Here is a 26,998-nt window from a genome sequence, read left to right as displayed (position 1 = left end):
GATTGTGCTCTTGGGGGTTAACAGTTAGGTGTATTTTATGCAGCTATTTATCCCATGCCAAGTGTCATGAAAGAGTTATCATGATCCATTACATATACTGTAAATGCAAACCAAGTTTACCATTACCAAACAGGTAGTGCATGTTAAAAAGGTCATCAAACGATGCGTTTACTGTGTCGTCTATAACAAACATGTAACATTGGCAGATTGTGCTTCCCGGCTGGGATGGCAGCCATGTCCGGTGTTGAAGTCATCAAGTTTCTGTCTGACTTCATCTTTGTGGCATCCATCTGAACTGAAGTCAGGGGCTGTTTGGAACAAGGATGTCTTTCTCTCTGACGCTTGGTGCCAGTATCAGGGTCACGACCCTAGGATAGGACTCGCTCTAAAAGCCTGGGTAGGTGGTTGGAAGGCGCGCGGGGGGGGGGGGGGGGGGGACCCATCTCATTCCTTGCCGCTCCTTACTTGCCATAGTGCAGACTTAGCGTTTTCGACACCTCCTTCCATATGGAGACGGGGCCTCTCCTCTTAGTCTGTCTATCTCTCCTAGTCTCCTCTCTCCTAGTCTCCTCTCTCCTAGTCTCCTCTCCCTGACTGCCTTAGTGCCTTGCGTATTTCTATAATTTTCACCTGCTTCACAAATTTGCTCTCGGTCTCTCTGACAAATTCTCCTCCTTTCCTGCTTCGTGGTTTGTTGTATAATTTCATACCAGTTGAATTGCTATGATAACGCAACATATGAGGCAGGTGGAAATGACAGATATAATGATTTGTTAACTTAAAAAAACAAAATTTAAACATGGAAATACGGTGGCAAACAAACTTCACACTAGCACCTTTGAAAGCCCCAACCCTAACCACAATGACCACTATTAGCTGCTTTCCACTCCCTGTGGTTTGTCAACTCTTGACAGACAGTAAAGTGTTGAGTCACTCTGCAGTAGTGTTTTACTGTGTGGCTGTAGCACCTGCTCCTCAAACAGAGGATGTTGGTCCAACGTTTTAGGGAGCGAGAGGGCATGAGATTGGGAAGAAAGGGGAAGAGAGAGAAGAAAGGACAACAGCAACTTTTGTTCAGCGTGCTCAGAGAGCGCGAGGTCTGCTTCAGGCTTTGGCAGCCACTCAGGAAAATCAGGAAAAGTTGTGGCCCAGTTCTGTCCTCCATCCCCTCCTCTTCTCCTCCCCACGTCCTCTCTTCCTTCCCTCTGTCTCTGTTGAGTCACTATCCGGACCCTCTGTGTCTCCCCATTTGAAGCTCTCGCCAGGACGTGAGATTCATCCGGGACGAAGTCATTTTTTTCCGGGCCGCCTGGTCTGTCTGCGGAACGACCCAACGCACAAGCACACTGGAACTAGTGATGGCTGCTCTGCTGCCCAGTGCCCACCCTGCTCTCCCTCCACCCTCGTCACCAACAGGAAGCCATTGTGCTCGCTGTGTGCATCGACAATGAGCGAGTCACTATGAGCCAAGTCCCTCAAAGTGCTAGGGGGGGCATGTAGCATAGCGTAGCATTACAGAGGCCCCTCTATCTCTCTCTGTCTCTCTGTATCTCTCCCTCTGTCTCTCTCTCTCTGATGGTTACTTTGCTTAGTTGATTGTCGCATTGGTGTCAGTCATGAGAGAGATCATCCACCCTCCCCTCTTTCCCTCCCCGAGAGGAAGACAAGGAAACTGCTAATGGAGTTAGAGTAAAACAAGAAAAGAGCATAAGGTTTGTACCATATACCTACCTCACATTTGCCGTAAAGTCAAAATTGGCCTATTTAACCCAATTTCCTCCCTGGGATCAATAAAGTTTATTCAAATATGAGACTTCACTGTAAATGATATTATGCTCAAGACAGGCTTAATGAAAATGAGTGCGTGCTAAACGTTATGTTTTATTTTCATTTCATTTATTACATTTGATTACAGTACACCTATGTTGCAATTATATCTGGGAAAAAAATTCTTGATTGATCACACCTTTGATTGCACATTGGATAGATATTATGGAAATGATAGATTTTCTGTCAATTTTGTTGGGTAATGTAGGTGTGTTGTCAAATGTGAAAACTGTGTAATCTACTGTAATTGACAGGACTGTAGCATTTTACTTTCAGCACTTCTAAGGGCGATTTGAAACCTGTATCCTGCATTGCTTGCATTGGAACTGGTAGTTAAAACAACAAAATTGAAAAGAGATAATTATGTTGTGATTTGGTGATTAAACCAATGTTCTTATTATATTTCACAATAAACTTTCATTTTGATTCAATGGTTGTGTGGTAAGAGACGTTTACAATCCAAATGAATGCACGATGACAGGTTTCGAATGAAAGACTGGCTGCGTAACAAGTGTCACCAGTTTGGGGTTTTGTACTAAGAGTTGTGAAAATGTACCACATATTTTCAAAGCAGCAACAAAAAAACTGTGACACAGATACTATCATAGATTTAAGGCCCTGTGTGTGACTTGACCAGGAACACCTCTGGGCCCTACTTCATATTTATAGCCATAGTTAGGACCTGGAATTTTTCCTGGTCAGATCATGAGGAAGAACTCAGGGCCCTAATCGTGCATGCACGAACAGACACACTCGTTCAGGAGTTTTCCCGCAAGTAGTATTGTGTGGATCAATGAGTCTCAATACATTACGTGTAACACAAAGCTCACCAGATTTGACTTTGACTCGATTTAGCATTTCCGACCAAACCTTTTGAACTAGAATGCGTCTTCTTATTTTGTTGTTGTCGAAGTAGATCAGGTCACAATGGAATAATTGTGTTTCTGAAGAATGTCTGTTGGGATCCAAGCCAGAATGCAGGCAGCCATCAAACTTATTATTGTAATTATGTTAGGGTAATAGCCTACACTTTCACAGCATGTGATAGCCCTGGTTTGGCTTTGGCAGGTAATGAAGATATACTGATCCATCTAGTCAGCTCTTTATCACAACCAAACACTTACTGTTGGTGTCTGATTGAAGTGCAAACACTTAAGGGCTCACATTAAGTCACGCAGGTTAGATTCTGTGCCATGCAAACACTTAGAGATTGCAAGAAAGGCATTTCACTGTACTTGTGCATATATTAAAAGGTGAAACTGAAACACTTCAACAGTTTGAGCTTTTAAAATCAGGTATGGTGATGTCCTGTTAAATATATCTGGGTAGACAGTGTCTATAATGTTGATGCACTGAAATATATTCTGGATTCAGACCCATTTCAATGTGGGAGTTCGGGAGTCTGATGATAGAGGTGAAACACCACGTTGTGCCGTCACAGCAGCAAGATTTGTGACCTGTTGCCACAAGAAAAGGTCAACCAGTGAAGAAAAAACACCATTGTATACTTTTATACTTGAACCATTTGTACATTGTTACAACACTGTATATATGCATAATATGATATTTGTAAATACTCTATTATTTTGGAACTTCTGTGAGTGTAATGTTTACTGTTCATTTTTATTGTTTATTTCACTTTTGTATATTATCTACCTCACTTGCTTTGGCAATGTTAACATACGTTTCCCATGCCAATAAAGCCCCTTGAATTGAATTGAATCGATAGAGTGGTATACTCATAAATGGAATCACTGTCAGCTCTGTGGTAATTTCTCGCCCCCTTGTGGTCGGTATTGGGACTGACAGCAGTTCGAACCTCTGTAGCCTAGCGGCAAGGCAGTGTTAAAAATGTTGTTTGGCACAGACATTTGTCAGACCTGGGCTCATACTATTTGAAATGTTTCAAATACTTTGAGCTGTTGCTCTAATCTCCCAACAGTACCAAGTGGGCAGGTTTTACAGTTTTTAAACTATTATTATTATTGGTTCCATTGAAATTATTTCAAATACTATTTGAACCCACCAATGGTATTCACACTGCAAAAGACATTAAGACTTTTAAAATAATTAAACAAACATACAATAAATGTTTAGGTGTCGGCTTATTGAACCAACGCATCCGCATGAGAGAGTGCAGAAACACAAGATGTGTATTTAACACTGGGGCAGCCTGTTGAGACGGGCAGAGGCGTCATGCCCATAGCGGGCACAGGGGCACTTGCCCCCAATGAATTGTCCTATTTATAATTCTTATTTATTATTATTATTATTAAAAAACAATATATAATTTTTTTTATTTTTCTGTTTCTCTGTAGTACCACTAGCCACATAGCAATTTTATGAAGTTGGCTTTAGCTAACAAAGATAGGTTCCCAATCTCCCAGCCTCATAACTAGCTACCAAGAAACTATTTCAGGCTATCAATCAAGTTAGAGTAGCTAGCTTGTCTAGCTATCTTAGCTGGCAAGGTTGGTAGACATTAGAAAAGCAAGCAATAAGTAAATGTACTGAATAAGACTCACATTCCTTTCAATATTTGACCCATATTTTAGCAGAGAAGCATATTTCGTTTCTTTAAAAAAAATTGAACTACCAGGACACAATGTTGACGTGGTTGTCACGGTCGGTGTGGGTCTGCTCGTGGTTGAAGCACAGGGCGCGGAGGAGCTCGTGCTGGGTGGTGCCGTGGTACACACATCCGGACAAGGCCAGAGACACGATCTGGGCATTGCCAGAACGACCAACCTAGTAGCACCTGCCATGAGTGGGTTGGTTGGACAGTTAGTGATAACAGTGCAATTGGTTTTAAATGTATCTGTCACACTCAACACACACACACAATAAAAAACACACAAACACACCACACTCACACACATACACATACATGCACTCACACACACTGTTATATGTAAATATGTCATGCCCTGTTACACAGTTTCATGTCTCACTGAATTGTCCTAACTCAGCCTGGTTGTGTACGTCATAAAGGTCCTCCTATAATTATAGGCCCTACGATTCTATATTTAATTCTATGTTGTACGTACCTGTTGAGGGACATACAGGTAGTGTCTGTGGTTGGTGCGCTTGACAAAGTTGATCCAGGAGAAGCTGGCCGAAGGACTGCAGACCATGCTCAATGACCGGCAGGTCCCGGAGGCTGGCAGCACACATATGGGACAAACAAAAATGTCAGAGGTAGAGTTTTGACTTAAATCAAATTGAAAATCTATGGAAAGACCTGAAAATGGTTGTTATAGCAATGATCGACGACCAATTTGACAGGGCTTGAAGAATTTCGAAACGAATAATGGGCAAGTGTTGCACAATCCAGGTGTGGAAAGCTCTTAGAGACTTACCCAGAAAGACTCACAGATGTAATCACTGCCAAAGGTGATTCTCCAAAGTATTGACTCAGGGCTGTGAATACTTACATAAATGAGATATTACCATATTTCATTTTTTAAAACTTGCCAGTGCACTACTTTTGTAAATATATACACTACCGTTCAAAGGTTTAGGGTCACGTAGAAATGTCCTTGTTTTTTAAAGAAAAACACATTTTTTGTCCATTAAAATAACATCAAATTGATCAGAAATACAGTGTAGACAATGTTAATGTTGTAAAAGACTATTAGCTGGAAACGGCAGATTTGTTATGGAGTATCTACATAGGCGTACAAAGGCCCATTATCAGCAAACATGACATGACTCCTGTGTTCCAATGGCACGTTGTGTTAGCTAATCTAGGTTTATAAAAAGGCTAGTTGATCATTAAAAACTGTTGTTATGATTAAAAAGCAATAAACTGGCCTTCTTTAAACTAGTTGAGTATCTGGAGCATCAGCATTTGTGGGTTCGATTACAGGCTTAAAATGTCCAGAAACAAAGCACTTTCTTCTGAAACTTGTCAGTCTATTCTTGTTCTGAGAAATGAAGGCTATTACATGTGAGAAATTGCCAAGAAACTGAAGATCTTGTACAATGCTGTGTACTTCTCCCTTCACAGAACAGCGTGAACTGGCTCTAACCAGAATAGAAAGAGGAGTGGGAAGCACAACTGAGCAAGAGGTCAAGTACATTAGTGTCTAGTTTGAGAAACAGATGCCTCACAAGTCTTCAAGTAGCAGCTTTATTAAATAGTACCCGCAAAACAACAATCTCAACGTCAACGGTGAAGAGGCGATTCCGGGATGCTGGCCTTCTAGGCAGAGTTGCAAAGAAAAAGCTGTATCTCAGACTGGTCAATAAAAATAAAATATTTAGATGGGCAAAATAACACAGACACTGGACAGAGGAAGATTGGAAAAACATGTTATGGACAGACCAATCTACAGTTGAAGTCGAAGTTTACATACACTTACAGTGGGGCAAAAAAGTATTTGGTCAGCCACCAATTGTGCAAGTTCTCCCACTTAAAAAGATGAGAGAGGCCTGTAATTTTCATCATAGGTACACTTCAACTATGACAGACACTTTTTTTTTTAAATCAAGAAAATCACATTGTAGGATTTTTAATGAATTTATTTGCAAATTATGGTGGAAAATAAGTATTTGGTCTATAACAAAAGTTTATCTCAATACTTTGTTATATACCCTTTGTTGGCAATGACAGAGGTCAAACGTTTTCTGTAAGTCTTCACAAGGTTTTCACACACTGTTGCTGGTATTTTGGCCCATTCCTCCATGCAGATCTCCTCTAGAGCAGTGATGTTTTGGGGCTGTTGCTGGGCAACACGGACTTTCAACTCCCTCCAAAGATTTTCTATGGGGTTGAGATCTGGAGACTGGCTAGGCCTCTCCAGTACCTTGAAATGCTTCTTACGAAGCCACTCCTTCATTGCCCGGGCGTGTGTTTCAGCACCCCTGTGTTTGGGATCATTGTCATGCTGAAAGACCCAGCCACATTTCATCTTCAATGCCCTTGCTGATGGAAGGAGGTTTTCACTCAAAAAAATGTTGTCTTCCAAACACGACGAGTTGAGTTTTTACCAAAAAGTTATATTTTGGTTTCATCTGACCATATGACATTCTCCCAATCTTCTTCTGGATCATCCAAATGCTCTCTAGAAAACTTCAGACGGGCCTGGACATGTACTGGCTTAAGCAGGGGGACACGTCTGGCACTGCAGGATTTGAGTCCCTGGCGGCGTAGTGTGTTACTGACAGTAGGCTTTGTTACTTTGGTCACAGCTCTCTGCAGGTCATTCACTAGGTCCCCCGTGTGGTTCTGGGATTTTTGCTCACCGTTCTTGTGATCATTTTGACCCCACGGGGTGAAATCTTGCGTAGAGCCCCAGATCGAGGGAGATTATCAGTGGTCTTGTATGTCTTCCATTTCCTAATAATTGCTCCCACAGTTGATTTCTTCAAACCAAGCTGCTTACCTATTTCAGATTCAGTCTTCCCAGCCTGGTGCAGGTCTACAATTTGGTTTCTGGTGTCCTTTGACAGCTCTTTGGTCTTGGCCATAGTGGAATTTGGAGTGTGCTGTTTGAGGTTGTGGACAGGTGTCTTTTATACTGATAACAAGTTCAAACAGGTGCCATTAATACAGGTAACGAGTGGAGGACAGAGGGGCCTCTTAAAGAAGGCTGTGAGAGCCAGAAATCTTGCTTGTTTGTAGGTGACCAAATACTTATTTTCCACCATAATTTGCAAATAAATTCATTAAAAATCCTACAATGTGATTTTCTGGATATTTTTTTCTCATTTTGTCTGTCATAGTTGAAGTGTACCTATGATGAAAATTACAGGCCTCTCTCATCTTTTTAAGTGGGAGAACTTGCACAATTGGTGGCTGGCTAAATACTTTTTTGCCCCACTGTAGGTTGGAGTCATTAAAACTAATTTTTGAACCACTCTACAAATTTCTTTTGGCAAGTCGGTTAGGACATCTACTTTGTGCATAACACAAGTAATTTTCCCAACAATTGTTAAAAAACAAATTATTTAATTTATAATTCACTGTATCACAATTCCAGTGGGTCATAAGTTTACATTCACTAAGTTGACTGTGCCTTTAAACAGCATGGAACATTCCAGAAAATTATGTCATGGCTTTAGAAGTTTCTGATAGGTAAATTGACATCATTTGAGTCAATTGGAGGTGTACCTGTGGATGTATTTCAAGGCCTACCTTCAAACAGTGCCTCTTTGCTTGACATCATGGGAAAATCAAAAGAAATTAGCCAAGACCTCAGGAAAGAAATTGTAGACCTTCACAAGTCTGGTTCATCCTCGGGAGCAATTTCCAAACACCTGAAGGTACCACGTTCATCTGTACAAACAATAGTACGCAAGTATAAATACCATGGGACCACACAGCCGTCATACCGCTCAGGAAGAAGACGCGTTCTGTCTCCTAGAGATGAACATACTTTGGTGCAAAAAGTGCAAATCAATCCCAGAACAACAGCAAAGGACCTTGTGAAGACGCTGGAGGAAACAGGTACAAAAGTATCTATATCTATCGCCACTGCTCCAAAACCGCCATAAAAAAGCCAGACTACGGTTTGCAACTGCACATGGGGACAAAGATCGTACTTTTTGGAGAAATGTCCTCTGGACTGATGAAACAAAAATACAACTGTTTGGCCATAATGACCATCATTATGTTTGTAGGAAAAAAGGGGAGGCTTACAAGCCGAAGAACTCCATCCCAACCGTGAAGCATGGGGGTGGCAGCATCATGTTGTGGGGGTGCTTTGCTGCAGGAGGGACTGGTGCACTTCACAAAATAGATGGCATCATGTGGAAGTAAAATTACGTGGATATATTGAAGCAACATCTCAAGACATCAGTCAGGAAGTTAAAGCTTGGTCACAAATGGGTCTTCCAAATGGACAATGACCCCAAGCATACTTCCCAAGTTGTGGCAAAATGGCTTAAGGACAACAAAGCCCTGACCTCAATTCCATAGAAATTTTGTGGGCAGAACTGAAAAAGCGTGTGCGAGCAAGGAGGCCAACAAACCTGACTCGGTTACACCAGCTCTGTCAGGAGGAGTGGGCCAAAATACACCCAACTAATTGTGGGAAGCTTGTGGAAGGCTACCTGAAACATTTGACCCAGGTTAAACAATTTAAAGGCAATGCTACCAAATACCAATTGAGTGTATGTAAACTTCTAACCCACTGAGAATGTGATGAAAGAAATTAAAGCTGAAATAAACATTCTCTCTACTATTATTCTGACATTTCAAATTCTTAAAATAAAGTGGTGATCCTAACTGACCTAAGACTGAATTTTACTAGGATTAAATGTCAGGGATTGCGAAAAACTGAGTTTAAATGTAGTTGGCTAAGATGTATCTAAACTTCCGACTTCAATTGTAAGTTTGAGGTGTTCGGAATCACAAAGAAAAACATTTGTGAGATGCTGGAAAAATGTAAAGATACTGGAGGAGTGCTTGACACCATCTGTCAAGCATGGTGGGGGCAATGTGATGGTCTGGGGGTGCTTTGGTGGTGGTAAAGTGGGAGATTTCTACAGGGTAAAAGGGATCTTGAAGAAGGAAGGCTATCACTCCATTTTGCAACGCCATGCCATACGCTGTGGACGGTGCTTAATTGGAGGCAATTTCCTCCTACAACAGGACAACGACCCAAAGCACAGCTCCAAACTATACAATAACTATTTAGGGAAGAAGCAGTCAGATGGTATTCTGTCTATAATGGAGTGGCCAGCACAGTCACCAGATCTCAACCCTATTGAGCTGTTGTGGGAGCAGCTTGACCACATGGTACGTAAGAAGTGCCCATCAAGCCAATCCAATTTGTGGGAGGTGCTTCAGGAAGCATGGGGTGAAATCTCTTCAGATTACCTCAACAAATTGACAACTACAATGTCAAAGGTCTGCAAGGCTGTAATTGCTGCAAATTGAGGATTCTTTGACGAAGGCAAAGTTTGAAGGACACAATTATTATTTCAATTAAAAATCATTATTTATAACCTTGTCAACGTCTTGACTATATTTCCTATTCATTTTGCAACTAGCACATGTCTAAGTGACCCCAAACTTTTTTCAGGGGGTGCTGAAACGTGGCTATGATGTTTTATCATGACAGAGGCAACACTAGAGCGATGTTTGATGATGAGAGAGAAGCAAGAGAGGTTCACTTGTCTTTCGAGAGCTTCAGCAAAACATTTTTTAACTAACCCACTCACTTTTCTATCTGTGGCTACAGCTTTAAATTTTTGAAAGGCCAGAAGGCGGTCATTCAATCCCAGAACTCAATGCGGTGAAGATGGCGGCGGTCTTGGAAAGGAGTTTTATAGAGATATGTGGATTTGAGAGGGAAACCCTACCAAGATTCCGGGAGATAACTGTAAACCTCGGTAAAACTTTATGAAAATTAAAATATTGTTCCGCTTTTTATTCACTGATATGAAAGATTTTTGTGACACACGCTGCAGTGAGGTCGTGAGTGACTCACCATTAGGGCCGCTTACGCGCTAGCTCAATGGGTTGGTTAGCTAGCTAACGTTAGCTACTGACATCCACGGAGCAGGCGTGTTGTCTGTGCTAATAAGCTAGCAAGCAAGGTAACTGTGTCCTCTGCAGCTGTAGTTTGTTGGACACGAGCACCACAACCCCAATGTATAGCTAGATATCTCGCTTATCTACACCGTACGCCGAAATTATTTTCAATATCCTCGCGCGTAACATAAGCAGGTTGTTAGCTAGCTAGCTAACCGCTTTTGACCAGGGTCTGCTCGTTTTACAGCATACTGTAGCGATGGCTTCCAGATTCTGAAAGGCAATGTTTTAACTATTGGTTTTATATTGACACATTCGTATAGGATATGTATAGATTTCTGCTTTTTTGATATCTCTTTCATTGACCGCTAACGTTGCAACCGCAGTTATTGGACACAAAGTTGTTGGTCAGTCTGGACTCCGGCACAGTCCCAACAAACCTAGCAAGTTGTTTAACCACCTGTCTGTGTCAGACCAAAACAGTTTGAGACTGTCAACAAGCAAAGCCAAGATGCAACATTCTATTGGAACTGACCAGATGTCATGTATGGTTTCTCAACAGGTCTGAGTGCTCTTCCTGGCGGTGTAAAATACCCGGACAGCGCAGGAGGCTTTCATTATGAGGAGAGTGGAAAACTCCTGTCCATCACAAGCAACAGATGCATACACTGGTGAGTTGTACTATGTATGTCTGTAGGTAACTGCCAAAATAAAGTTAACATTTGAGGAGATTAGGGATCCAAAGTATATTGAAAGTTTCCACACATCTGTGGTTCCGGAGTTAATTAAGCAGTAAACATCCCGTAGTGTATAAAAATGCCTCTTTTTTTTTTTTGCTGCCATGGCTAGAAGAAGAGATCTCTGTGACTCGCAAAGCAGTAAAGTGTGCTTAAAGGAAGCATGTGTCTGTCTCCAGATCTCAACCCAATTGAACACCTATTGGAGATTCTGGAGCGGTGCCTGAGCCATTCCTCCAATAGAATTCCATACACTTGTAAAATCTTTGCCAAGGTGCTTTGAAGCTGTTCTTGCAGCTCACGGTAGCTCAACACCTTAAGGCACTTTATGTCTGTTTTTTTTTGTCTGTCTGAATGTTCTTATCATATACTTCTTCTGTTTGTTTTTTTGTTCTTTGACAACATACCAGCGTTGATTTAAATCTATAGCCAGACTGTGTTCTCTTGCCAGACTCTGTCCTAGACTAATCTTGGAGGACCACTGTATGTGACAAGGGTTCTATCACACAGTTTCCAGACTGAGAAGCCAGCCACACGATGCAGCTGGCACTGACCCGGGCTAGCCATGTGTCAATGCCGATTTAATTTGACATGTAAAACACACACAGCTTCTTGAGGCTTTAATTGGAATTGGCATGCTGTCTCATCTATGTCCTCTCTCCAGGTCCACCTCTGGGGACACAGTTCAGCTGGTGGAGCAGTCTCTGGACACCAACCTACTGAACAATGCTGTTAAACTCAAGATCACACACTGCCACCTGCTGCCTGGAGGTGTCCACATCCAGGAGACCCTCAACAATGTCATCATCCTCATTGTCACCAATCAGACCGTGCACCGGCTGGTGCTGCCACACCCCACACGCATGTACCGCAGTGTAAGTCCCTCTTTTAAAAACCTTTTTTCATAACGTTTCTAAACCAAAATGCATGAAAAGTATGTCCGAAGCAGGGGTGGAGTTGGGAAAATAATTTGAGAAATGTTTTTATTTGGTTGACAGCGCAGCGCGATCTTAGGCACTCCCTCAAACCACTGCATTGTAAGCAAACAAGAAAATGCACATCCAGAGGCGCCGCTTCTCGTGGCCTGTGATTTTAATGTGGGGAAACTGAAATCCGTTTTACCAAATTTTTACCAGCATGTCACCTGTGCAACTAGAGGTGACAACTCTGGATCACCTTCACTCCACACACAGAAATGCATATAAGGGTCTCCCTCGCCTTATGGCAAATCTGATCATAACTCTATTAGAGGTTTTTCAATACCGATTATTGGAGGACCAAAAAAGCCGATACCGATTAATCGGCTGATTTAAAAAAATAAAAAATAAATAAATTGATAATAATCCAAAAATTAAAACCATATATATATTTGTAAGAATGACAATTATAACAATACTGAATAAATACTTATTTTAACACAATATAATACATCAATAAAATAAATGTAGCCTCAAGTAAATAATGGAAAAAAACAAAGTGTTGGAGAAGAAAGTAAAAGTGCAATATAATTCAGTTCCTTGCTCAGAACATGAGAACATATGAAAGCTGGTGGTTCCTTTTAACATGTCTTCAATATTCCCAGGTAAGAAGTTTTAGGTTGTAGTTATTATAGGAATTATAGAACTATTTCCCTCTATACCGTTTGTATTTCATTAACCTTTGACTGTTGGATGTTCTTATAGGCACTTTAGTATTGCCAGTGTAACAGTATAGCTTCCGTCCCTCTCCTCGCTCCTCCCTGGGCTCGAACCAGCAACACAACAACAACAGCCACCATCGAAGCAGCGTTACCCATGCAGAGCAAGGGGAACAACTACCAGAAGGCTCAGAGCGAGTGACGTTTGAAACGCTATTAGCGATCGCTAACTAGCTAGACATTTCACTTCCGTTACACCAGCCTCATCTCAGGAGTTGATAGGCTTGAAGTCATAAACAGCGCAATGCTTTAAGCATTGCGAAGAGCTGCTGGCAAAACGCACAAAAGTGGTGTTTGAATGCTTACGAGCCTGCTTCTGCCTACCACCGCTCAGTCAGATACTTGTATGCTCAGTCAGATTATATTCAAAGCAGGACACGCTAGATAATATCTAGTAATATCATCAACCATGTGTAGTTAACGAGTGATTATGATTGATTGATTTTATAAGAAGTTTAATGCTAGCTAGCAACTTACCTTGGCTTACTGCATTCGCGTAACAGGCAAGTCTCCTTGTGGAGTGCAACGAGAGAGGGGCAGGTCATTATTGCGTTTGACTAGTTAACTGTAAGGTTGCAAGATTGGATCCCCCGAGCTGACAAGGTGAAAATCTGTCGTTCTGCCCCTGAACAAGGCAGTTAACCCACCGTTCCTAGGTCGTCATTGAAAATAAGAATGTGTTCTTAACTGACTTGTCTAGTTAAATAAAGGTATATAAAAATATATATATATTATAAGAATTTTTTTAAATCAGCAAATTGGCGCCCAAAAATACCAATTTCCAATTTTTATGAAAACTTGAAATCGGCCCTAATTAATCGGCCATTACGATTAATCGGTCAACCTCTAAACTCTATCCTCCTGCTTACAAGCAAAAACTAAAACGCCAAGTACCAGTGATGTGCTCAATACGGAAGTTGTCCGATGAATCGGATGCTAAGCTACAGGACTGTTTCGTTAGCACAGACTGGAATATGTTCAGGGATTCATCTGATAACATTGAGGAGTTTACCACATCGGTCACCGGCTTCATTAATAAGTTCATCAACGACGTCGTTCCCACAATGACAGTACGTACATATCCCAACCAGAAGCCATGGAATCCAGGCAACATTCGCGCTGAGCTAATGGCTTGAGCTGCCTCCATCAAGGATAGGGGCATTAATACAGATGCTTCTAAAAAAAATCCCGCTACGACCTCCGGCGAGCCATTAAACAGGAAAGAGATAATATAAGACTAAGATCAAATCCTACTATGCTGGCTCTGACGCTCATTGGCTGTGGCAGGGCATTCAATCTATCATAGATTACAAAGGAAAACCCAGCCACGTGCTGCCCAGTGACGCGAGCCTACCAGACATGCTAAATGCCTTCTATGCTCGCTTTGAGGCAAGCAACACTGAACCATGCATGAGAGCACCAGTTGTTCCAGACAACTGGGATCTCGCTCTCCATAACTGATGTGAGTAAGACCTTTAAACAAATTAACATTCACACGGCTTCGGGGCCAGACTGAGTACCCTGACATGTACTCAGATCACACGCTGATCATCGTCTTCCCTGACATTTTCAACCTGAGCCTGTCTGGTATTCCTAAAATAAAATGTGTAGGGTTGTCACAATACCAGCATTTTTACTTCAATACTGGGTTTAGTGTCACAATACTTAGTACAGTCACTTTACTCAATACCAAAACGATACCATGGTAAAAAAAATAATAATATTAGCCAAAGTCACAGAATTGCACTTGGTCCAGGCGGATAAACTCAGCTACTGCGCTGTTCAATCATTGGTAATCTTTTGAGTTCAATATCATTACGTTATATTTTTATGTAAAACATTTTCAGACCGCCATGTATGCATTCATTGTACAATCATACAATACATTTGACTTAGTTTTACCAAACTGCATAACATAATGGTAATTTGAGTGGTAAATCTCTTGATAAAACAGCTAAATCAAGATGTAGCCTTGGCCTAATCACAATACAGGTGAGACCATGTGCATGCATTGAGTTACTGAGCTTGTTTTGGCTGACATTGTAGCCCCATGACAATCTGTAACCCTTCCATTTGGGATTTATTTAATTGTACTGAGCAACAACATTTGCATAGAAGTAGCTTTATTTTATAAAAGTGCACGCTGTCTCTTTAACCAGTAATAACGTCAATCACGAAGCAAGATGGGGGCAGCCCGTCGGAGCCCTATTCAGTCAGTTCGCTGAGGTAATAGATCATCTTTGGGAGAGGTGAGAGAAACTGATATTTAAGTGAATGAAAAAAGTTTTGATGGCAGTCAGCATGTTTTGCATTATGGTGTGCATATTATCCCAAACAAGGTACCAGGGGTATTGAATTGATGTTGGCTTCAGCTGTAAGCTAGCAAGCAAAGTTTGACTGCAAAGCTGGAAGCTACCAGTATCTTATTGTATTGTAAAGTATTTTAGCTTGTATGGACATTGTTTTGAGAACAGTTTCAAAATGTCTACGTGCTGTGTCCCGTTATTCAAGTGTGTTAACTTCTGTGCAGCATGAAGGGAGGTAACATGATGCCGCCCAGACTCCGAGTGCAGGCTAAGTGCAGCAGGCACGGTGTGCTATAAGTGGGGCATTGACTGCGCTCATAGACTTGATCCGTGAGACACATTTAACAGAAGTACCGAAACTTAACAAATTCGACTACCAAACTGTTTTTCATGTTCTAGTATCAAAGTACAGAAGTTTCGGTATCCTGTGCAACTGGTTTCAAACCGACCTCAGTAGTCCCTGTACTCAAGAACGCCAAGGTAACCTGTAAATGACTACCGCCCCAGAGCACCCACATCTGTAGCCATAAAATGGTTTGGAAGGCTGGTCATGGCTCACATCAACACATCATCCCAGACGCCCTGTACCCACTCCAATTCACATACCGCCCCAACAGGTCCACAGACCATGCAATCTCTCTTGCACTCCACACTGCCCTTTCCCACCTGGATAAGAGGAACACCTATGTGAGAATGTTGTTCATTGACTACAGCTGTGTTCGAACACCATAGTGCTCTCTAAGCTCAGGACCCTGGGACAGAGAACCTCCCTCTGCAACTGGATCTTGGACTTCCTGACATGCGCCCCCAGGTGGTGAGTGTAGGCAACAACACATCCGCCACTCTGTGCCTCTACACGGGGGCCCCTCGGGGACAATGAGATGGCTTATAGGGAGGAGGTTAGTGACCTGGTAGTGTGGTGCCAGCCCAGGACAACAACCTTTTCCTCAACATCAGCAAGACAAAGGAGCTGATCGTGGACTACAGGAAATGGAGGGCCAAGCACGCCCCCCACCCTCAGGATGCTGAAAAGGTTTGGCATGGGCCCTTGGATACTCTATGTTCTACAGCTAAACCATCGAGAGCATCCTGACAGGTTGCATCACCGCCTGGTATGGCAACTGCTTGGCATCAGACCGCAAGGTGCTACAGAGTACATCACTGGGGCTGAGCTCTCTGCCACCTCTATACCAGGCGGTCTCAGGGGAAGGCCCTAAAAATAGACTACATATCTATCTCGATGACCTCGTACCCCTGCACATAAATTCGGTACTGGTGCCCCGTGTATATAGCTAAGTTGTCACTACTCATTGTGTATTTATATTCCTCGTGTTATGATCTTTCTATTTTTCTCTGCATTGGTGGAAAGGGCCTGTAAGTAAGCATTTACCAAGTTAGTCTACACCTGTTCACGAAGCATGTGAAACATACAATTTAGATTTGAATACAAATATGCTTTCTCCTTCCTCGCCTCTCTTCTACAGGAGCTGGTGACCGAGCTCCAGATGCAGTCTATCTTCACAGACGTGGGGAAGCTGAGTCTTCAGGACCCAGCCCACAGCGCGGCGATCCCCAGCCCTGTAGGCCAGACAGCAGGCCCCTCTGCCTCGGCAGCCTGGCTCAGCCACCAGGGAGAGGCCCACTATGCCCTGGCATCACCTGCTGGGGGCATCCTGGTCATCACACTGCCCCCACATGACACACAGGGTAGCATAACCATTCTGGAGCTGAAGAGGAGCTCTGTAATGCAGAGACTCGCTGGCTGGATGCCAACTGCAATCAGGTTAGAAATCATGTTGTTGTCCATGAATAGGTTGAGTGTGGGTCCGTGCAATAGCCCCATTGTGTAAAGCAACACTGGTTCTATTGTTTTTTTTTGTGTGTGTGTAACCCTCCCTGTGCTCCTGTGTCCCATCCAGAGGTGAGCAGAGTCCTGGAGACTTGGCCCTGAGTCTGGCAGTAAGGGAACTGGAGGACGACACCTTCATATTCGCTCTGTGTCAGGACCATAAACTACGCATGTGGTCCTATAGGGTCAGTCCCGTAGAGATACTGTGGTCAGTCTGCATTAGCAGCAGTTCAGAAGCATACCTGTGTTTTTGCCAAGAAATGTTCTTTAGAGGAAGGATGTTAAGCTTAATTTTTCATTTTAATGTTTTGATACCTAAAAAAAGGAATTTTGCAAACATGATGTCCCTTCTCCCTCCTACAGGACCAGGTGTGTCTGATGGAGACTGACATGTTGGAGTACATGCCAGCGTGCCGTGGCGTGAAGGGTTCCCCAGGGCAGGGCCATCGGCTGCGGCTAGCCTTCTCCCCCTCTACTGGGCTGTGTCTGGCCGTATACCTGGCTGTACCTTCCAGGGGACAGTTCACTGTTCTGCAGCTGGTGGCCACGGACAACAATCGCTACAGCCTGGACCACATCTCCTCTCTTTTTGCCACACAGGTACGTGGAGGGAGGCGGGTTGACTCTGTTGGGGTGAGACAGATTTTATTTAGCTGATGCAGCTGTAATGTGTGTGTGTAGGTAGGATAATATTTTAAAGGAAAATCTCATCAGTAATGGACTGTTTTGACTGCTGACTGATCTCCTGTATTGTGTTCAGGAGACACTGGTGGACTTTGCTCTGACCTCAACGGACATCTGGGGCCTGTGGCTTGACGATACCAACCAGACCGTGGTGAAATACATCAACTTTGAACAGTGAGTATTACACTTAGGTTATCATTTGGGTATTTATTTATTTATTTTGCTCCATTGCACCCCAGTATCTCTACCTGCACATTCATCTTCTGCCGATCTACCATTTGTGTTTAATTGCTATATTGTAATTACTTTGCCACCATGTCCTATTTATTTCCTTAACTTACCTCATTTATACAGTGAGTGCATAGACTTTTTGTTTTCTTTTGTTCTACTGTATTATTGACTGTATGTTTTGTTTATTCCATGTGTAACTCTGTGTTGTTGTATGTGTCGAATTGCTATGCTTTATCTTGGCCAGGTCGCAGTTGCAAATGAGAACTTGTTCTCAACTAGCCTACCTGGTTAAATAAAGGTGAAATGACTCCCGGGTGGCGCAGTGGTTAAGGGCGCTGTACTGCAGTGCCATCAGAGTCCCTGGGTTCGCGCCCAGGCTCTGTCGTAACCGGCCGCGACCTGGAGGTCCGTGGGGCGACGCACAATTGGCCTAGCGTCGTCAGGGTTAGGGAGGGATTGGTCGGTAGGGATCTCCTTGTCTCATCGCGCACCAGCGACTCCTGTGGCGGGCCGGGCGCAGTGCGCGCTAGCCAAGGTTGCCAGGTGCACGGTGTAGCCTCCGACACATTGGTGCGGCTGGCTTCCGGGTTGGATGCGCGCTGTGTTAAGAAGCAGTACAGCTGGTTGGGTTGTGTATCGGAGGACGCATGACATTCAGCCTTCGTCTCTCCCGAGCCCGTACGGGAGTTGTAGCAATGAGACAAGATAGTAGCTACTACAACAATTGGATACCACGAAATTGGGGAGAAAAGGGGGTACAATTAAAAAAAATAATAATAATAAATAAAGGTGAAATAAATAAATAAATAAAATCCTTTGGATGGTGTAATGGACTCGTATGCTTATACACTCAACGGCCAGTTTTCTAGGTTCACGAAAATGTATTTTTTTTTAACTAGGCAAGTCGGTTAAGAACAAATTCTTATTTACAATGACGGCCTAGGAACAGTGGGTTAACTGCCTTGTTCAGGGGCGGAACAACAGATTTTTACCTTGTTAGCTCGGAGATTCGATCAAGCAACCTTTCGGCTACTAGTCCAATGCTCTTTCCACTAGGCTACCTGCCGCCCCGGGTCGCTCCTATAGACTGGGAGTCACGTGGCTTGTTTATATAATGCAGGCAGACTGGCATCGCAGCATTTCGACGAAGCAAAGCCAGTGACCTAAGAGACTGGATGCGGTATGATCGTCAGTGCCTGGCGAGCCGGATCCAGCATCTCAGAAACTTCCCACTCGTGGGCTTTTCACGCACAACCGTGTTTAGGGTTGACTGAGAATGGTGTGACAAACAAAAAGAAACATCCAGTCAGCGGCAGTCCTGAGGGCGAAAACAGCTCGTTGATGAGAGGTCGAAGGAGAATGGCAAGAATCGTGCAAGCTAACAGGCGGGTCACAGACAAATGACGGAGCAGTACAACAGTGTGTAGAAGGGCATCTCCGAACGCACAACTCGTCGATCCTTGTCACAGATGGGTTATTGCAGCAGACGACCACGCTGGATTTACACTCCTATCAGCTAAAAACAAGAAGGCGCTCCAGTGGGCACGAGATCACCAACACTGGACAATTGAGGAGTGGAAAAACATGACCTGGAACATGACAGCGAGTTCAGTTTACTTGAGTGGCCTTGTCAGCCCCCAGACCTCAACCCAATAGAACATCTTTAAGATAAGATGGAACGGACTGTTCGCAGCATGAATGTACCGCCGTCCAATCTGCAGCAACTGTGTGATGTCAGCGTGGACAAACATCCCTATGGAACGTTTCCGACACCTTGAAGAATGCCCCAAATAATTCCGGCTGTTCTGGAGGCAAAGGGGGATCTGACCGGGTACTAGATGGGTGTACCTAATAAAGTGTATATTAATATATCCAAAATAATATTATTTGGAGTGTGTTCATTTCACACTCCTATTTTATTTTTTCTTATCTAACCTCCTTTATGATATGTCTCAGTTCCACGGCAGGTCAGTGGAACCAGGTTTTTGTGCAGCCTGCCCCCGAGGAGGAGGTCCACATCGGCGCAGACCAGGACCCCAGGGTAAGACAACATCACTCCATTCACCGCTGATTTCAATTGTGATTTGTACTGATTAATCAACATAAAAAGATGTATGACTTTGCCCTCTATCCATACATCATTGCAATTGATTAGGGGTGTAACGATTCACCAATACGCATCGGTCCCCGGTTCAAATGTTTAAGATGAGTGCATCTGTCTGCGGGACCCCAAACGGATCCAAATGTACCATGCATTGGTCAGAAAATCGGTTTGAGACATTACGAACTGCCGGTTGAATAAAAAAAATTATCATGTTACTTTCTACCTTCCGAAGAGTCCTTTCACAGCTGATGCGTCCTCTCCTTCAGTGTGGAACTAGGCATGTAACTGCGTTGACAGTCATTGATCTACTAGTCATTTTGCGTGCCGAACAACCCCAGACAATATCAGTAGCCGCGTCCAACTGCACGCCTTGCGCAGCTTCGCGGCACCTTCAGCATTCAACTGCTTGTAAAAATGGCTTGCGCAATATTAGCTTTTATGAGTTTAGTGATAACCAATCAGATTTGCTGGGTTCTTGTTCTGAAATGCATTGTTTTACCGGAATAAAAGTAACCTACTGGAGACAACTCATGAACTTATAACTGCTGATCCGTGCTTACTTAGGATTTTATTTATGATTGTTCAGGTTCACCGTCAGTAATAGTTTCGCTTTAGGAGAAAGCGGCGCCACTGGCCACCACACCACCGTTATTGTTTTTGTCTTAGAGTTGAGGAGCGTTGCTCAACATGGTAAAAACAATATATATATAATCATTACAGTACGTATTGTGCTCTTCTATCGCGTGTGCAATGATGTCCGAGGGGGAAAAACAGTTTGTTTGCAATAACTTCTTTGTTGTAATATCGCAAACGGACGTGTATTCCAGGTTTAAACAGTCTATGTCCGTTTTTTTTTTTTAGATGTACAGGGGAAAGTTGATGATGCCATAACGGCTATAATCACTTTCGTGAGCCGCACTGCATGGCCGACGCGGGAGCCCTCTGAGCGAGGCAGTTAACCCACTGTTCCCCGGGCGCCAACGACGTGAATGTCGATTATAGCAGCCCCGCACCTTTCTGATTCAGAGGGTTAAATGCGGAAGACACATTTCAGTTGAACGCGTTGTTGTACAACTGACTAGGTTATCCCCTTTTCCCTTCACGTACACCATGGACATAATTTACACAAACACACACAGGAGAAGAGAAGTTAGTTCAGAGAGGCCCAGCTCAGGAGCTCCATCAGCAACATATTTTAATTTAGAAGGGAAAATTAATGTGTCTATGCATTGTTTCGCAGCGACCTGAATTGCATTGTTTCGATCCTCTAAACAAACCAAATCGTTTCAAACTAAAGCGTATCTCATCGGAGCCCATGTTACTAGATTTGAATCCTCTTGAAAGGGGAGATCCACGTCCCTACAATTGATCAACTCTCCCGAACAAGTATCCTCTTTTTACATATTGTCAACATTGGGCCTCGCCACAAGAATAACGCTACACTTTATTATCAAGCTAATTTGTCTTTGTGTTATGACAGGAGACCTACCTGGACATGCTGTTCTCCCCCCTGAGATTCACTGCCTCTGCTATAGTCAAAGCCTTACAGATTTACAGGAGAGGCACAGAGCGAATCGCTGACCTCCCCTGGGAGACCCTCAAGAAAGAAGTGACGGTGGCGGTGGAGAACGAGGTAAGCTAGACCAGCTCTTTGCTTATTCTCTCTCGCTCTCCCCTTTTCCTCCCTTCTGCAGACTTTTTATTTTATTGACTGGTTTCTGCTGCGTTTCCAATATGTATTCCCCTCTCCCCCGATGTAGCTGCAGAGCAGTGTGACAGAGTTTGAGTTTAGCCAGGAGGAGTACAGGCAGCTGCAAGTGGAGTTCTGGTCTAAATTCTACGCCTGCTGTCTGCAGTACCAGGAGGCTCTGGCCACTCCGCTCGGCCTACTGCTCAACCCACACACACACATGGTCTGTTTGCTCAAGAAGGTACGGGAAGGAGAGGCGCCCACACATACAGCTCCATGTCTTCAAACATGCACAACTCTCTTATACGTGTCTGTTTCTTTTATGTTTTCTACGTAGTTTCTTCAGGACCATCTATCCCAAAAGGGACTAAGGGGACTCAGTTTCTATTAAAAGTATTTCTGGATTACTTTCCTGGATTTTTGTCAATCAGTGAATGACTGTGTTTATTCAAGGGCTTTGTGTCATTCCTGCTGCCCTGCTTTGCTGTGGACCACATGTACCTGTCCTTTGACGAGTACCTGTTCTCAGAGGAGGATACGCCTGTCAGTGAAGGTAAAGACCTTTCTCCAAACTCTCTTTACTCTCCGCTTCTGGTCAGTCCCTCCAGGATTTCACGGGATTTGTTTGTGGTATTTGCGGGTTAAATGCTTGATTTGACTGCGGCAATTCTGACATTTTGCGTGGCAATCTGTGTTGGTTTTGTCCAATTTGTGGCAAAAATGATGGACTGAGTGAAAAGATTTGACTGTGCCTTGGTTGAACAATATTATGCGGCAAATGTATATTATGCGGCAAATTGGTTGAAATTGCAAGCCCTCTTTTTGTACTGCGGTGATGGGTCAGTTTTATGTGATATTATTGTGATTTGACTGTTATGTGCAGTAGAGGTCGACCGATTTAATTAGGGGTGATTTCAAGTTTTCATAACAATGAGTAATCTGCATTTTTGGATGGCGATTACATCGCGCTCCATGAGGAGACTGCATGGCAGGCTGACTACCTGTTATGCGAGTGCAGCAAGGAGCCAAGGTAAGTTGCTAGCTAGCATTAAACTTATCTTATAAAAAATAATCAATCTTAAGATAATCACTAGTTAACTACACATGGTTGATATTACTAGTTTAACTAGCTTGTCCTACGTTGCGAATAAACAATGCGATGCCTGTTACTTTATCATCGAATCACAGCCTACTTTGCCAAACGGATGATTTAACAAGCACATTTGCAAAAAAAGCACTGTTGCACCAATGTACCTAACCATAAATGCCTTTCTTAAAATCAATACACAGAAGTATATATATTTTTAAACCTGCATATTTAGTTAAAAGACATTTATGTTAGCAGGCAATATTAACTAGGGAAATTGTGTTGCTTCTCTTGCATTCAGTACAAGCAGTCTGGGTGTATGCAGTATTTTGGGCCTCCTGGCTTGTTGCGAACTGTGTAAAGACCATTTCTTCCTAACAAAGTCCGTAATTCATTTGCCAGAATTGTACATAATTATGACGTAACATTGAAGGTTGTGCAATGTAACAGCAATATTTCGACTTAGGGATGTCACCTGTTCTATAAAATACAGAACGGTTCTGTATTTCACTGAAAGAATAAACGTTTTGTTTTCGAAATGATAGTTTCCGGATTTGACCGTATTAATGACCAAAGGCCCGTATTTCTGTGTGTTAATTATAATAGAATAAACTCTATGATTTGATAGAGCAGTCTGACTGAGTGGTGGTAGGCAGCAGCAGGCTCGTAAGCATTCATTCAAACAGCACTTTAGTGCGTTTGCCAGCGGCTCTTCGCAATGCTTGAAGCACAGCGCTGTTTGACTTCAAGCCTATCATCTCCCGAGATTAGCCTGGCAATTCTATAGTGCCTATAAGAACATCCAATAGTCAAAGGTAAATGAAATACAACTGGTATAGAAAGGGAGTCCTATAATTCATATAACTACAACCTAAAACTTAACTGGGAATATTGAAGATTCATGTTAAAATGAACCACCAGCTTTCATATGTTCTCATGTTCTGAGCAAGGAACTGAAATGTTAGCTTTCTTACAAAGCACATATTGCACTTTTACTTTCTTCTCCAACACTTAGTTTTTGCATTATTTAAACCAAATTGAACGTGTTTCATTATTTATTTGAGACTAAATAGATTTTTATTTATGTATTATATTAAGTTAAAGTAAGTGTTCATTCAGTATTGTTGTAATTGTCATTATATATATATATATATATATATATATATATATATATATATATATATATATATATATAAGGCTGATTTAATCAGTATCAGCTTTTTTTGGGCTTCCAATAATCTGTATCAGCGTTGAAAAATCAGAATCGGTCGACCTCTAATGTGCAGAAATAGTGCAGTGATTGGTCAATTTTGCAAGCCCTTACATATTATGCATTATCGCGTTGGGACTGACTGGTTCTCTCATTCCTCTGTCTACTGCAGTGGTTCTTAACCTGGGTTTGATCGAACCCCAGGGGTTCGGTGAGTCAGTCTCAGGGGTTCGGCGGAGGTCAAGACACACATTCGATTAATATGATTCGTGATGACACGCTCCGCTTGGCCATCATTGGCTGCAGGTGATCACGCTACATCGCTTGGCCTATCTGTGCTGCAGGGAATTTGGTGCGCTCAGTAGTCGACTTGTGATTTCTTTCTTAATATTTTAATCCCTTCATACTTACTATGTCGAGCAAAAAAAGTGGTTCGACGAATATGTACAATATGGATTTACATGTATAACCGAACGTGATGGGAGTCAGTGTCCTAACTGCATGATTTGCAATGCCAAGTTGAGCAATTCTAGTCTAGCACCGGCAAAACTAAGAGAACACTTACTTAAGCTGCATGGAGATGGAAAATACAAGAACACAACGCTTGCTGAATTCAAGGTGAAGAGAGCCAGATTCGATGAAAAGGCTACTCTGCCTGTTCTCGGCTTTGTACCCATCAACAAACCGTTCCTCACAGCATCGTACGAAGTTGCTTACCTGATCGCAAAGCAGGGCAAACCACACACCATTGGTGAAACACTCATAAAACCAGCTGCGTTGAAGATGGCGAATATCATGCTGGGAAAAGAGGCCGAAGTTAAGTTATCCCAAATTCCTCTTTCAAATGACACCATCAGCTACAGAATAGAGGACATAAGCAAAGACATCTTGGCTCAAGTAGTTGCAGATCTGATTTCAAGCCCGGCAAAATTCAGCCTTCGACTCGACGAGACCACAGACGTTTCCAATCTAAGCCAGTTTGCTGTATTCGTGCGCTATGTGAAAGACGACGTGATAAAGGAAGAATTTTTATTTTGTAAGCCTCTTACAACAACAACTAAGGCAGCCGATGTGAAGAAACTTGTGGATGACTTCTTCAAAGACAACAATCTTTCGTGGGATATGGTTTCTGCAGTTTGTTCGGACGGAGCTCCAGTCATGCTGGGAAGAAGTCTGGTTTTGGTGCGCTAGTGAAAGCCGATGCACCACATATCATTGTTACGCATTGTATTCTGCACAGGCATGCGTTGGCAACAAAAACCTTGCCTCCAAAACTGGCAGAAGTATTAAAAATTGAAGTGGAATGCGTGAACTATGTGCGAACTAGTGCTCTGCGGCATCGCATCTTCAGTGAGCTGTGTAAAGAAATGGGCTCTGAATTCGAGGTACTTCTGTACCATTCTAACGTTAGGTGGTTATCCCGGGGACAGGTGCTGAATCGTGTTTTTGCCGTGCGTGTGGAATTAGCCCTGTTTTTGCAAGAGCACCAACATTGTCATGCAGATTGCTTCAAAAATTCTGAGTTCATTCTCATTTTAGCGTACATGGCCGATATCTTCGCAGCTCTCAATCATCTCAATCAAAAGATGCGGGGCGGTGGAGTCAACATCATCGAAGCGGAGGAAAACCTGAAGGCTTTTCAAAAAAAGCTACCGTTATGGAAACGACGAACAGAGAACAATAACTTCGCAAACTTTCCCCTGCTGGACGACTGTGTAAGTAAGATCGAAGATGTATCTGGAATCGGAGACATTTCTGTACCCGCTGAACTGAAGCAAGCAATTGCCACGCACTTAGATGAGCTTGCAAATTCTCTCGACGGATACTTCCCTACAAGAGAGTCATATCCAGCATGGGTGAGACAGCCGTTCACGTTTAGTGTTGAGACAACAGATGTCAATGATGAATACCTCGATGAAATCATTGAAATTCAGCAGAACCAGGTTCAACAGCAACTCTTCAGAACAACAATGCTTTCAACGTTTTGGTGTCAACAAATGGTAACGTACCCTGTTATTGCTAAGAAAGCTCTGGAGATTTTCATACCGTTTGTTACAACATATCTTTGCGAGCAATCCTTTTCGAGGATGCTGGACATAAAAATGAAGAAAAGGAACAGACTTTGTTGCGAAAATGACATGAGAGTGGCACTTGCCAAGGTGAAGCCGCGCATTTCTGAACTGGTCTCTGAAAGGCAACAGCAGAAGTCACACTGATTTGCAGTAAATATTCATTATGTTTTTGTGTGAAAATGATCATCTGTGTGAAAATGTTTTGATGATTTTGTTCTTTGAACACAGTGATGTTGATGCACGGTTCATTTTGTGCACCAGTCAAATATATACCTATGTTTTGAATTAGATTTTTTTTTTTTCAATTAAGAAGGGTTCGGTGAATGCGCATATGAAACTGGTGGGGTTCAGTACCTCCAACAAGGTTAAAAACCTCTTACTTCTACCCCCTCCTTTTTCGAACATTCTGTTAAAAATCGCACAACTTTTCAGCGTCCTGCTACTCATGCCAGGAATATAGTATATGCATATGATTAGTATGTGTGGATAGAAAACACTCTGAAGTTTCTAAAACTGGTTAAATCACGGCTGTGACTATAACAGATCGTGTGTTTCATTGAAAAACGCAAGAAAAACTGCTCTCTGAAAGCTAAAAATAATTTCCATAAGTCACTTCCATGGGTTGTTAAAAGAGGACAAAATTTAATATCGACCTGCATGCAATTCATACAAATTCCACACGATGTCGCCATTGTCGTCATTTTCAATTGAATTTATTGTTGGAAAATCCATCTATCTGGCATCCGTTTCTTCCAGTCTCCACCCGGATGTTGTTAATGTGGACATTGGCAGCCATTGATTTGCAAACGAGGAGCTATTGAATATACATCGCCCTGTAATCATTTTGATAGATTATAAACGTTTACTAATACCTAAAGTTGGATTACAAAAGGATTTCGAAGTGTTTTGAAAGTTTATCGTCGACTTTTTTAATTTTAAAAAATTACGCAGCGTTTAAAAACAATGTTTTTTTCTGAATGACACAGCTTCCATAGAAAGCTATTTTGGGTATATATGGACCGA

At 42.7% G+C, this 26,998-nt stretch overlaps 1 protein-coding gene across 1 annotated transcript in view; it reads left to right on the top strand.

Moving 5' to 3' along the window:
• Positions 1–10,053: 10,053 nt before the first annotated feature.
• LOC139408156 (nuclear pore complex protein Nup160-like) overlaps positions 10,054–26,998 on the top strand; it is a 31,826-nt gene continuing 14,881 nt past the window's right edge. Inside the window, exons 1-11 of the mRNA XM_071151904.1 lie at positions 10,054–10,167; positions 10,872–10,980; positions 11,711–11,921; positions 16,533–16,831; positions 16,968–17,082; positions 17,261–17,497; positions 17,658–17,755; positions 19,769–19,853; positions 21,397–21,549; positions 21,677–21,847; positions 22,060–22,159. Of these exons, the coding sequence (XP_071008005.1) occupies positions 10,077–10,167; positions 10,872–10,980; positions 11,711–11,921; positions 16,533–16,831; positions 16,968–17,082; positions 17,261–17,497; positions 17,658–17,755; positions 19,769–19,853; positions 21,397–21,549; positions 21,677–21,847; positions 22,060–22,159 (1,669 nt within the window). The 5' untranslated portion in view covers positions 10,054–10,076. The remainder of the gene's footprint in view (positions 10,168–10,871; positions 10,981–11,710; positions 11,922–16,532; positions 16,832–16,967; positions 17,083–17,260; positions 17,498–17,657; positions 17,756–19,768; positions 19,854–21,396; positions 21,550–21,676; positions 21,848–22,059; positions 22,160–26,998) is intronic.

This window comes from Oncorhynchus clarkii, chromosome 1, assembly GCF_045791955.1.
Source record: "Oncorhynchus clarkii lewisi isolate Uvic-CL-2024 chromosome 1, UVic_Ocla_1.0, whole genome shotgun sequence".
Lineage (NCBI taxonomy): Eukaryota > Metazoa > Chordata > Actinopteri > Salmoniformes > Salmonidae > Oncorhynchus > Oncorhynchus clarkii.
Note: the sequence above shows the minus strand (reverse complement) of the source record. Positions and strands in the feature narration are given on the sequence as shown.